Source organism: Carassius carassius, chromosome 44 (assembly GCF_963082965.1).
Source record: "Carassius carassius chromosome 44, fCarCar2.1, whole genome shotgun sequence".
NCBI lineage: Eukaryota > Metazoa > Chordata > Actinopteri > Cypriniformes > Cyprinidae > Carassius > Carassius carassius.
In genome coordinates this window covers 11,951,159-11,964,865 of record NC_081798.1, presented here as the reverse complement: position 1 = coordinate 11,964,865, position 13,707 = coordinate 11,951,159, and the positions used below count along the sequence as shown (strand labels likewise).

At 38.8% G+C, this 13,707-nt stretch overlaps 1 protein-coding gene across 1 annotated transcript; it reads right to left on the bottom strand.

Moving 5' to 3' along the window:
* Nucleotides 1-105: 105 nt before the first annotated feature.
* On the bottom strand, nucleotides 106-11,334 carry gucy1b2 (guanylate cyclase 1, soluble, beta 2). The gene is made up of 15 exons (XM_059537351.1): nucleotides 11,308-11,334; nucleotides 10,898-10,971; nucleotides 10,725-10,819; nucleotides 9,259-9,419; nucleotides 8,966-9,065; nucleotides 8,602-8,798; nucleotides 5,332-5,443; nucleotides 4,822-4,925; nucleotides 4,502-4,718; nucleotides 3,969-4,289; nucleotides 3,727-3,875; nucleotides 1,771-1,917; nucleotides 1,524-1,678; nucleotides 1,235-1,425; nucleotides 106-890 (listed from the first exon to the last, which is right to left on the bottom strand). The coding sequence occupies exons 1-15, from the start codon at nucleotides 11,332-11,334 to the stop codon at nucleotides 655-657; spliced, it is 2,286 nt and encodes a 761-aa protein (XP_059393334.1). The 3' UTR covers nucleotides 106-654.
* Between the last annotated feature and the right edge of the window lie 2,373 nt (nucleotides 11,335-13,707).

Sequence of the window (13,707 nt, the reverse complement as noted above, 5' to 3'; positions counted from 1 at the left end):
TATGGTGAGATTATTACCACTTTTATCTCTAGTAGGTTTCGTAAGTATGAGCTAAACTTTTTTTTTTTTTTTTCCAATTAGATATTCTCTGTAATCGTGTTGTCAGGAGAGTTAATAATACAAATGAAACCTTTTCATGCAGTCATATTTTTATTTGAGAGGAAAACCGATTGTGTGTTTTTGGGCACAGTGAATAATTAGTTCCCATGTTGCCTAACGCACTGCAGAAGACCTCAAACGAAAATTTGATTGCTATCCAGCAACCATATGTTTATCTACCTCTGGTCATCTGTGTTTGCCATCTGATTTCCACATGAAAACAGTCTATAATAAGTGATTAATTTCTCCAGAGGGAGATTAGCTTTCTCCGGGGGTGGTTCTACTGCTGGCCATCACCTGCGGTCAACCAGCAGGTGCAAATGAACCCGGGCACTGGGAATCAGCGTAGAGACTTGCCTTTCCCAGATGGCAAATTTGTGTCCACAAAGTAGAAATCCCCCACTGTTTCTTATAGAGCTGGGAAAAACAGTTATTATACCCTGCACAGAGCACATGGTTCTGCGAATTTTACATTGTGGCTGTTGATTGTTGATGTGTTACTGGCCCTCTGAAATTCAGTCTTCTTAAAATTGGGTTTCATTCAGTGATGTTAGACTAAAGTATCGAGCAGAATTTAGTGCTAATGCTGTCTGAATGATGACCATTGCGTGGATGTTTGAAGTCAGTGGGGCTTTCGTATGCTGGCGTTACGTCGAACTGAATTAAATGATCGGGGGAGATTTGGCCTGGACAGACAGATGGTGATGATGTGCGATTTTTCCAGTTTTCAACTTCTTCCTCCTTTTTCTCTTCCTCTTTCTGCCTACGGTCTGTGTCTTCAGGACAAACTTCTGTGCAAAAGATAGTTTCAACAAAATCATATATGTAAATACAGTGACTAAATATTAAGCAGCACAACTGATTTCTTGAGCAATAAATCAACACAGAATGATTTGTGAAAGATCATGTGAAACTGGAGTAATGGTTGCTCATAATGCAGCTTTTCCATCACAGGAATATCAAAATATATTAAAATAGAAGACACAATATAGCACAATACTAGCTTCTTTATATATCTGTATTTTTAATCAAATAAATGCAGCCTTGGTGAGCATAAAAGGCAAAACAAAGCTGTTACTGAGAAGAAAAAATCTCTATATATGTATACGTTTTAACATGGAAAGAGTTTTCTGACCGTTTTGGGCATCCGTCACGTCCTCTGGGTCCTTCTGGTGCACACACGTCTCTCCATCGACCAAGCCCATGATCTGTTCATCGCTCTTTTGGAGGTTCTTTAGTAAGAAGAATGTTCTCATCAGGCCTTTGCCTTTCACCTCAATCTCGCCCCTCTCTGCGATCTCAAAGATTCCTTTGTCCTTTAACACACTGTGGACAGGAAGTGATGCGTTCTGTTCAGTATATATATACAAACCATAAATGTTGCAGGATTCTATAATGAATAAAAAGTTCAAAAGAACACAAACCTGTACGTGAAGGGGCTAAGGTGTATGTGATCAGGAAGTCCATGGCTCTCCATCCGAGAGGCTGTATTGACCGTGTCTCCAAACAAGCAATAGCGTGGCATTTTGTCACCTACAACACCTGCCAAAACTGAACCGGTGTGCAGGCCTACTCTGATCTAGATTGACAATAAACCATTTGGCAAATCATATGATAAAAGAGCACACAGAGCTTATGTTTACATAGAGCAAACTGTATAAACACACATACCTGAATGGGCTGACCTGTGATAGGGCTGGCTACTTCTCTCGCAGCAATTCTCATACCGAGGGCAAAGTTTGCCACCTGCTCTGCATGAGTCTCTGTAGGAATGGGCACACCGCCAACCACCATGTAAGCATCACCTATAGTTTCCACCTGTTGTGAGACAATATCATTTTCCACTTTAATAACTCGCAAGTGAATAATTGTGAAGGCTTTCCTCATAATTTCCCATTTATTTTATACATGCCTACACACAACCCCCCCCCCCCCCCACACACACATATATATATATTATATATATATATATATACTGAGCTGCTTAGATGAGTTAAACATTACATATTGAAAACTGTATCATTGTAGGTAATTTATTCTGATTACTTTTTAAGATTACTTTTAGACTATTTTCTATCTAACTTGTATTAAACTTACGATTAAACATACCATACTTTCACAAAAAAATCTAAGACAAAGAAAATATATTCAAATTTTGATATCAACATGATTTAATTAGACTAGGGTTTCCCAAACTGGGCTTAATTCGAGAACTGCAGTGGGCTTGTGAGTTGATACAAAAGTTAATAATTAATAAATCATCACAATGTAAAAGATATTATTGAAACATTTGAACTCTAAAAATATAAATATTTAATTTGTGTACCTGCATTTAGTATGACCATTTAGAATCACTGAACTGTAAATAAGCAAATGTTTTGTTGAATTATTGAAATATTAACTTCCCCAGGGATATTTCAAGTAAATATCTCATGTCAAAAGAGAGCTTTTTTCACCCAAATTTAGAAGCATGGTTTCAAAATTTATTTAGACTACATTTTATATTGTGAATATGGTGAAAGCTAAATGGTATGACAAAGCAGGATTTTTAGAGAGTACAATTTAAAAAAGAAAAAGAATCAGGGGTCAGTCAATAAATTATGAACGATTTCTGTAATTTGTGGGAGTAATATGTAATCATGTAATCCATCAAAAGTAACTGTAATCTGTAATCTGATTAAGGGCATTATAAAATGTAATATACTCTAATTATGATTTTTGGAATCTGATCATGTAATCCAGATTACATGTAATCAGTTACAACCCAGCTCTGTATATACTTAAATATTACATTCATATAATACATTATATATATTTAAAGTAAATACAGTATATAATTAAAAAAATATATATTTTTATTTATTTAATAGTTATAGAGTTATGCACTGTATTTTCCATCACAAACAACATATTCTGATCGTGGTGGATAAGGTGAAAGAAATAGGATTTCAAACACTGTAAGACAAGACAATTAAAAAACAAAAACAAACAAACAAAAATTCATCAAAAGATCGACTGAAGCATTTAATTCATACTCTGCCTATTTAGCAGGTTTAAAAGGTTAGAGTATCAAAGAGAGAACATACTGTATATTGTTCATGAAGTTTGCATATATTTGCAAACTTTGAACACTAAAATGCATCCCTGTTCCCCTTGAGTGGGCAGTGAGGTCTTTATGTTTGGATGTGTGTATGTGAATTCAGTGATAAACTGCCTTTAACTGTCATTTTGCATTATTGACACACTGTTTTCCTAATTAATGTTGTTCAGTTGCTTCGACACAGTCTTTTTTGTTTAAAGCGCTATGTAAATAAAGGTGACTTGACTTGACTTGTGTGCATGCATTAATGTATGTAAAAGAGTATGGTTGAGTGGGAGTGTCTGCAGATGGTTCTGGATGAGACTACATAATCTACACACCACAATTTAAAGAGCATCTTCTGCTCAGTGTGGATAATACACAGAGTACAACTTTGGGATAACAGCTGGCTTGGAGAAATGGTATGTGCAAAACATTGTGAAAGATAGATAGATAGATAGATAGATAGATAGATAGATAGATAGATAGATAGATAGATAGATAGATAGATAGATAGATAGATAGATAGATAGCATTATCCTACACACCTTATAGACATTATGGATGTTTGTAAGTCGATCAAATCTGGAGTACATGGCGTTGAGCATGTTGACTATTTGAATAGGTTCACAGGCTGCGCAGATGTTAGTGAATGTGACCACATCACTAAAAAGGATGGTGCACACTTTGAACTCACCTGAAAAAGTAACAGAAAGGGTGTGATTCATGTAAAGCATGACTAATGACATGTATAACAGTGTTCTGTTGGGAGTTCCTCTGGTTTCATCACCTGCCTCTACTCTCTTGCCCTCTTTAAGCTGGTTGGCGACGTGTGTCGGCAGCATGGCATAAAGAAGCTTTTCTGATTTCTGCTTTTCAATCTCTAAGTTGCGTGAAAGGATTCTCAACTCCTCCTTCTTCCTTTCTAGTTGATTGGAGAGCTCGATCTCCGCCAGCCTCTGCTGGTTGAGCAGGATCAGATCTCGTGTGGTGTCGTGCTGGGCGATGTCGGCCAGGTGGAGACCCCTCTCCTCCAGTTCCTGGAGGCTTCGTAGCTTAGGAGAGCACAGATAGATCATGCAGCTGAGTGACTCCATCCACATCATCTGCCCTAAAACACACATACACCAATGAAAATTAAGTATCAAATGATATGAGATATACAAAATTAAGCAAAACAGATGAATGAAAACTTTACACAAGAAATTTAAAAAACATTTTGGAATCAGCACAAAAGAACTTGATTAAACCAGAATGTGCCCATGCAGATAATCACAAAATGGCACAAATATCAAGTGTAATAAATCTGTATGGATAAAAAACCTCTTAGTTTGAGTGTGGACTGGTTTTGCTGGATCTCTGGGAACATTTCCCTCCGGGTTTTCAGAACAAATTGGCTGTTGATGAACTTCTTGATGCTCTGGATGTTGAAGGTGACTTCTGGGTGAACAATGGTGAAGTACTCATCCAGATGGATACCTGCGGTCTGCAGTCTGGGAACAAACTTCTGAATGTTGACACCTGTTTGCTTCACCACCAGCTAAAAAGAAAAGAAATTGTTCAAAATGTTCAAAACGACTGTGTTTTGATGTACTTTAAAATTTGACATCTGTTAATGAAAGGAAATGCAGAGTTTTACTTACATCTTGATCAAAAACAATGTGAAAGGGAAAAGCATTACAGAAGGCTTGTTCTTCAATCCAAAGTCTTTTTGGGTAGCTGGGAATGAACGATTGTCGCAGATTGCCTTAATTAAAAAAAACCCACCAATATAAAACCCCTTAACTCAGGTGTTATTTGAATAATATGTCAAAATAGGTACATTTTATGTTACAGAGGGGTTGTAAAAAGCACACTGAAAATCTGGAATTCTTTGAACCTGCATACACACACACACAGATATATATAAATCTAGGTAGACTTACTAATTGTAGTCCGTTATGATTACAGATTGCACGATGTTAACATTAGTTAGTAACATAATCTATGTTACAAATTTTAAGTAATGTATTTTAACCTCTTTTTTTTAGATTACTTTTGGATTTTTTTTTATAAAAATCTACTTTTAATATGAAATATGGTAAATAATTAGCATGTGCTATGTAGTGGCACAGTCAAAGGCAGAAACAGAGGCTATGAAAAAGCTGTCAAACCTTGGCCCAACATGACAATGCTCCTCACAGTCTCCCATGGAGATCGTTTCCTTGGACACAGCTGCAGGCTGGCATACCTGGCCTTCATTCTCTTCATTGTCTCTTCCTTGTCCTGTTGATATATAGCAGTTGTCATAGTTACAAACTTTCTCAGGTTAGTCATAATTTCAGAAATACAAAGACGGCAGACAGTTGAGTGTCTAAACCTACTTAAACATTAAAGATGTCTCTCATACAAAATTAAAATGATGGCGCCAAAGCAAGTAAAATACAAGAGACACTTTGAACCAGACCACTTAAAAAACTCAAACATCATTTACATTTAACATTTAATCATTTAGCAGACGCTTTTATCCAAAGCGACTTACAAATGAGAACAACAGAAGCAGTCAGGTCAACAAGAGAACAACAACAGTATACAAGTGCCATGACACGTCTCAGTTAGTCTAGTATAGAACGCATAGGTAGGGTTTTTTTTTTTTTTTTTTTTTAATTAAAAAGACAAGAAAAGGAAAAGTGCTAGTGTTAGTTGGTTAAGTGCAGGCGAAAAAGATGAGTCTTTAGCTGTTTCTTGAAAATGAGTAAAGACTCAGCTGTACGAATTGAGATTGGGAGGTCATTCCACCAGCTGGTGACAGTCCAGGAAAAGGTCCTTGAGAGTGATTTTGAACTTCTTTGGGATGGTACCACAAGGCGTCGATCACTTGCAGAGCGCAAACTTCTGGAGGGCACATAAGATTTAACCAATGAGTTTAGGTAAGTTGGTGCCGTGCCAGTGGTCGTCTTGTAGGCTAGCATCAGTACCTTGAATTTGATGCGAGCAGCTACTGGTAGCCAGTGTAACCTGATGAGGAGCGGAGTAACGTGAGCTTTCTTTGGCTCATTGAAGACAACCCTCGCTGCTGCATTCTGAATCAATTGCAGAGGCTTGACAGTACATGCAGGAAGGCCCGCCAGGAGAGCATTACAATAGTCCAGTCTGGAGAGAACAAGAGCTTGGACAAGAAGTTGGGTTGCTTGCTCTGACAGGAAGGGTCTAATCTTCCTAATGTTGTATAAGGCAAACCTGCAGGACCGGGTAGTTGTAGCAATGTGGTCTGTGAAGCTTAACTGATGATCCATCACAACTCCTAGGTTTCTAGCTGTCCTCGAAGGAGTAATGGTTGATGAGCCCAGCTGTATAGAGAAGTTGTGATGAAGCAATGGGTTATCTGGAATCACCAGGAGTTCTGTCTTCGTAAGGTTAAGCTGAAGGTGATGGTCATTCATCCAGCTAGAGATGTCACTCAGACAGGCTGAAATGCGAGCAGCTACCGTCGGGTCATCTGGTTGGAATGAGAGGTAGAGTTGGGTGTCATCAGCGTAGCAGTGATAAGAAAAGCCATGCTTCTGAATGACAGATCCTAATGATGTCATGTAGATGGAGAAGAGAAGTGGTCCAAGTACTGAGCCTTGAGGAACCCCAGTAGCAAGGTGGTGTGACTTTGAAACATCACCCCTCCAAGACACACTGAAGGATCTGTCAGAGAGGTAGGACTTAACCCACAGGAGTGCTGTTCCAGAGATGCCCATTTTTCTGAGGGTGGACAGGAGAATCTGGTGATTAACAGTGTCAAAAGCAGCAGAAAGGTCCAGTAAGATGAGTACCGAGGATTTTGAAGCTGCTCTTGCTAGTCGCAGGGCTTCAGTAACCGAGAGCAGAGCAGTCTCAGTTGAGTGGCCACTTTTGAAGCCAGATTGGTTGCTGTCCAGGAGGTTGTTCTGTACAAGGAATATAGAAAACTGGTTGAACACAGCTCGCTCAAGTGTCTTTGCAATAAATGGAAGAAGGGATACCGGTCTGTAGTTTTCAAGAAGCGCTGGATTTAGTGATGGTTTCTTGAGCAGTGGGCTTACCCGAGCCTGCTTGAATGCTGAGGGAAATGTTCCAGAGTGAAGAGAGGAGTTGATAACGTGAGTAAGCAAAGGTATGACTGAAGAAGAGATCGCTTGAAGGAGGTGAGTGGGGATCGGATCAAGTGGACAAGTAGTAGGATGATTGGACAGGAGAAGTTCGGAGACGTCCATCTCTGAGAGTGGGGAGAAGGAGGAGAAAGAGTGTGCATCGGTCATTGTGAAGTTGTCCTCAGTCTGCGGTGTGGAGAATTGGCCGCTGATGGATCTCGTCTTATTTGTGAAGAAAACTGCAAAGTCGTCCGCTGTAAGAGTCGATGGAGGAGGTGGTGGCGGTGGATCAAGAAGAGAAGAGAAAGTCTTGAAGAGTGTCCGAGCGTCACAACAGCTGTTAATTTTGTTGTGGTAGTAGGATGTTTTAGCCGTGAAGACATTTGCAGAGAAGGAAGAGAGGAGAGACTGATACACACTGAGGTCTGTAGAGTTTCTTGATTTCTGCCATTTCCTCTCTGCAGCCCTGAGTTTAGAGCGATGTTCACGGAGAACCTCAGACAGCCAGGGGGCAGATGGGGCAGTGCGTGCTGGTCTAGACAACAGTGGGCAAAAGTTGTCCAAGCAAGATGTTAAAGTGGAGCAAAGAGTGTCCGTAGCGCTGTTCGTGTCCAGAGCAGAGAACTGAGAGAGTGCAGGAAGTGAGGATGAAACCACAGAAGATAGGCGAGATGGAGAGAGTGAGCGTAGGTTCCGTCGAAAGGTGACCTGCGTTGGAGTGTGAGGCACTTCAGGAGTAAGTGCTAGGTTAGCAGTAATGAGGAAGTGGTCTGAGGTGTGCAGTGGAGCAACTGAAGAGTTGTCCACAGAGCAACAGCGCGTGTAGATGAGGTCCAGTTGGTTGCCTGATTTGTGAGTCACTGTAGTAGACACTAGCTTGAGATCAAATGAGGCGAGCAGAGTTTTGAAGTCAGCAGCCTGGGGTTTATCTAGGTGGATGTTGAAGTCACCAAGCAGTACCAGAGGAGTACCATCTTCAGGAAAGTTTGATAGCAGCACATCCAACTCCTCCAAGAAGTTTCCCAATTGACCTGGGGGACGATAAATGACCACAAAATGGATTTTAACAGGGTGGGTTACAGTAATGGCATGTGATTCAAATGAACCAGTACCTGTAGGTGATGGCTGAAGATCAAATTTCCATTCTTTTGATATAAGGAGACCTGTTCCTCCACCCCTCCCAGTGGTACGAGGAGTGTGGGAACAAGTGAAATTAGTGGAGAGGGCTGCAGGGGTGGCAGTCATAGACTTCAAATACAGTTTACAGAAACGCATGACAGTCCCTTATGCTCTGCAATGTCTTCCTCTCAGTGGGGACTTACACACCTGTTTCTCAGCCTGTATTTCCTCATTGCTGCATTTCTGTCTTGGTTGAGCCTTTTTTTTGGACACCTTTTCCTTCTGTACCATGTGGAAAACCACATGTTCCTTCTTTCCAGTGCGCTCATCCTCTTCTGACTGGTTTAGAATCGTCATTGTAACCTCACTGTCAAAGAAATCCTTTGCCACAGCCTCGATAATACCTGGCCGATGGTTATGAAAAAAAGAAAAAACAGTAATTGCTAAATGTGCAAATATATAGTCCCATACAGCAAATAGTGCAAATATATATTTAAATATACAGGAAAATATTTTAGAAATGTTATGTATGTTTTGAAATTTTATGATGTGATTATGCTGGAACTCTCACCTGGCACGATGTGATACAACCCTTTCCTATCTGAGTAATAGTGAAGGAGAATTCGTCCATCATCCATCCGCTCCACACGAAAGGACGGAGCATTCATGGCCTAAAAAAAGGCATGTCATGTTACAAACCACAATGGAGTTCATAGTTCCATATTTCATATGTTCTCTGCAAAAAGAAGAAAAAAAAAACTAACCCAAATGTCATTTTTTCTATGTAAATATTTGCTTGATGGATGTATTTAGAATTACAAAGAGACAATGTGAAATTTTAGGGAGTATTAAAATTATCCTGACCTCATAAGACAATGCCAAATAACTGTGTAGAGCATCAAGATTTTCAATAAATTCCACCAGATTTCCACCGAGTGTTCGCAGCATAGTGTCATATCCGGACATCTTACAAAAGCTGAAAAAGTACTCTCCAAAAAGCTTCAAAACCACCTCGGAGGAGATATCTAGAAGACGAATAAAACAACATTTAAGTTTCAAAGCACAGCAATTACTTTAAAGGAGTTGCTCAGAACCCCCAAATACATCACTTGCTCACCAGTGGATCCTCTGCAGTGAATGGGTACCGTCAGAATGAGAGTCCAAACAGTTGATAAAGACATCACAATAAATAAAGCAGATCAATTAACATTTAGTGAAATGTTGAGTGTTTGTAAGAAATAAATCCATCATTAAGGCATTTTAACTAAGAACCATTGCTTTTTGACCCAAATATCCATAATGTATAATAAAGCTTCCTCCAGTGAAAAAGTCCCATTGTCCTTTCAAATCCAAAACCACCAACGCATTTGTTTAGAACTGTTTTCATTTGTACATGCCACTTGATCTGTGGATATTTCTCTCTTGATTCAGACAAGACAACTTTTGAACTGGAGAAAGCAATATTATGGAGTAAGGACTCGTATTTTCATAAGAAGCAACAGTTTGAAGTTAAAAATGTCTGATGGAATTGTTGCTATAAATCACACTTTTTCCTTCACAAGGTGTTAACTGATGGACTGGAATTGTGTGGATTCCTTGTGGATTATTTTGATGTTTTTATCAGCTGTTTGGACTCTGACGGCACCCATTCACTAAAGAGGATCCATCGGTGAGTGAGTGATATTATGCTACATTTGTCCAAATCTGTTTGAATGAAGAAACAAACTCATCTACATTTTGGACAACCTGACGGCAGGTACTTTTTCAGCAAATTGGCAAAATTTTTTGGCTGAACTATTCCAGTAAGACTGCAATTCAGTTTCTCTTTCCAATTTTAATTGCGCCCAGGTTGTTTTGGAGTTCAGGTGTGTGACCCACTCCAGAGATTCACACCTGCCCTTGTCCACACATTCTCAGGGACAGATTGGAGGACAGGTTAGGACATCAACCATCGTGATGCCCAGCAGACTATTCTCAGCTGGGACATTGTTAGCACACACTCAGATACTTTAATCAATGTCTGCAAGTCCCCAAAGACACTGTGAATACTAGACTTCGAGGCTTTCACAGTTTACTCTCCCTGTCTTTTTTCCTCAATGCTTCACACAATGACAGACATTCAAAAGTGGATCTAAACAAAAACCGGCCTTTTAAAGAAGTGAAACATTCTGAAGAATTAAACAAAGTCCCAAACCAACCATTAAAGGAAGTACAAATGCAAACAGACATAAACCCAAGGGCAAATAAATACATTCAGATCTAAAATGCCTTGCAGAAACAGGGTACATTGGCATCCTGATTTGTACTACAAAGTACAAAATGATACTCACCCAGCATTTTACAAGCCTCTTGCACTAAACGAAGAGTGATGACATCGTCATAGATTTCATAAGTCATAAATGTCTCCTGGACACCAGCCATTAATCTGGGAAGGATTGTATTTAGTTGAAACAAACCACAAAACCCATCCATGATTTCTGTAAACATTACATGTGTAACACACCTCAGATTTTCCCATGTCTCTTCTCCGAACCTTTCAATGACCAGTGACTTCAGACACGTATTAATAAAGCCGTACTGTGAAAAAAAACAGTGTTAGTTAGAAAGTGCTAAAATACAATGTTGTAGAGAAAGCATTTACATTTAAGTGTTTAATGAAAGATTTTCAATAATTTAAGATAAAATATCTATCTATCTATCTATCTATCTATCTATCTATCTATCTATCTATCTATCTATCTATCTATCTATCTATCTATCTATCTATCTATCTATCTATCTTTCACAATGTTTTGCACATACCATTTCTCCAAGCCAGCTGTTATCCCAAAGTTGTACTCTGTGTATTATCCACACTGAGCAGAAGATGCTCTTTAAATTGTGGTGTGTAGATTATGTAGTCTCATCCAGAACCATCTGCAGACACTCCCACTCAACCATACTCTTTTACATACATTAATGCATGCACACAAGTCAAGTCAAGTCACCTTTATTTACATAGCGCTTTAAACAAAAAAGACTGTGTCGAAGCAACTGAACAACATTAATTAGGAAAACAGTGTGTCAATAATGCAAAATGACAGTTAAAGGCAGTTTATCACTGAATTCACATACACACATCCAAACATAAAGACCTCACTGCCCACTCAAGGGGAACAGGGATGCATTTTAGTGTTCAAAGTTTGCAAATATATGCAAACTTCATGAACAATATACAGTATGTTCTCTCTTTGATACTCTAACCTTTTAAACCTGCTAAATAGGCAGAGTATGAATTAAATGCTTCAGTCGATCTTTTGATGAATTTTTGTTTGTTTGTTTTTGTTTTTTAATTGTCTTGTCTTACAGTGTTTGAAATCCTATTTCTTTCACCTTATCCACCACGATCAGAATATGTTGTTTGTGATGGAAAATACAGTGCATAACTTTATAAACAAGATTGCAACAAAACAATTCAGACTATATGACGGCACATCTGTTTTATTAATATCGATTTACCAATGTCTTTGTGATATGTAGCTGGTGTAAACAGATTCTGGAGAAACAGATTCCGACTACACACACACACACACACACACACACACACACACACACAATTATTTAATTGTCCTCCTCATTCCAAACGTCATTTATTTATTTGCAACAGTTTTGTTTTAAGGCTATACTTGTAACCTATTGATTGGTCACTGCGCTTTTTTCTGTAGCTATAAATAATATCAGATTTTTTTTTAGTTGTACCATGTTTACCTGAAATCTCTTTGTAGCCAATATCTGTCATGATAAAATGTTACTGTAGCCTATGTTTCTGTTTATATACACAGCATGCTACATCTAAACATTGTATGTTTAATATTGTAGAAGGTGTTTAAGTAATTTTTTACATCTTGGAAATGAAGAGGATAAAAAAAATCTGAAATATTTGGAAGTTCAGGGAAACTTCCATGGAAACCCCTCAAGTAACATCCTGCAATAAAAGCCGCAGCAAGCGCTCGAGTGTTTGAGTCAGTCACTGCTCTGGAGCAAGTTAGGGCATATCCTTGAGAAAACACCTTACGAAGACACGTTTAAGAGTTTACAGAAGACCTTTGGACTTTTTATTCCACCTTTTTACGGTTAATTGTGTTGTGTGCAGTAAAATCTCGTTTAAAAGTTGCGTGTGCTAACGGCAGATAAATAACGACTGACAGACAAACGAAGCGAAATCAAGAAAACGAAATCAAGGTGAACTCTCTTTGTTCTTTTACTTCTTATGCAAATAGCGAAGGTGTCGAATACCAAATGCAAAGTTCTTAAAGTAGGTCAGTGGAATTAGGCAAAATTATTCACTTTATAACCTAGAGAGCTGTCTACGTGGCATTTTGTCATTCTAGGTTAGTTTGCTTTAGTCGAAATCAACCGCGAAGGACAGTCTATTTTTATTTCAAAGACCCATAGATTATATTTGGACCTGAGACAGGTGTCTGAAGAGAAACTGTTTTCACTAGCGAAGCTGCTTTTTGTATAATTGATGTCTAAAAAGTGAATGACCCTAAATATTCGCAGTGTGCTTTCCAAATGTGCCAGTCTCATTTAAACATATTTTTAATCAGAAAGTTGGCATTGGTGTCACGTGTGACGTGTTACTATTCTCTGCGCTGTGTGCGTTGGCCCAATAATTGTAGTCAGCGATAACTGAATACGGATTTTTAAAACTAATTTTACAAAGTAGCATGTGCGGCTGTTCCGTTTGTTTTTCTTTTGCCAACTGCCTGAATTAATAGATCTGAACGATTGTACTTCGTTTTAACATTTTAATACAGATCAATGTTTGATTTGGTTTCTCAACCGCCTAGAACTATTAGCTTGCAACACATTGCCACCTAGTGGTTAAAAGAGTACATATCTTGCACAAACAGCAGTGCAAATAACTCTTTATTTTTCATTAGATGTTTTGCGAATCTACTCTGTGGAGCATCGGGTGTGACGAGCATGTTCATACAAACAGGGATCCCATATGCCTGGTGGATGTCTCATCAGGCATATCTGTGTCCACGGAGGACATGAATGGACAAGGGTGGACATCTGAATACCAGATGCCGTCCAAACAGGATCACAGTGTCACCAGTAAACCACAAATGACAGCCAGGAGCCGAATCTTCCACTCTACAAAGTTCTGGACCTTCCTCCAGTTCAAGACATCCACACGAGCATGATGGGACATGTGACCCTCTGCTGTGTCAAAAAGACTTTTAAAAAGGACTTGCACATTGGATATATTAACTTATGTTAATATAGCATTATGTGAATTATATTTATTAAGGAAAAATTACATGC

Excerpts from the sequence above, each read along its gene's own strand:
- gucy1b2 (XM_059537351.1), bottom strand. The coding sequence starts at position 11,334 with ATGGTTGAGTGGGAGTGTCTGCAGATG. Across the intron at positions 5,444-8,601 it reads AAATACAGGCTGAGAAACAG|GACAAGGAAGAGACAATGAA; the intron begins GTGTGTAAGTCC and ends ATATATCAACAG. Across the intron at positions 1,679-1,770 it reads TCACAGGTCAGCCCATTCAG|ATCAGAGTAGGCCTGCACAC; the intron begins GTATGTGTGTTT and ends TTGTCAATCTAG.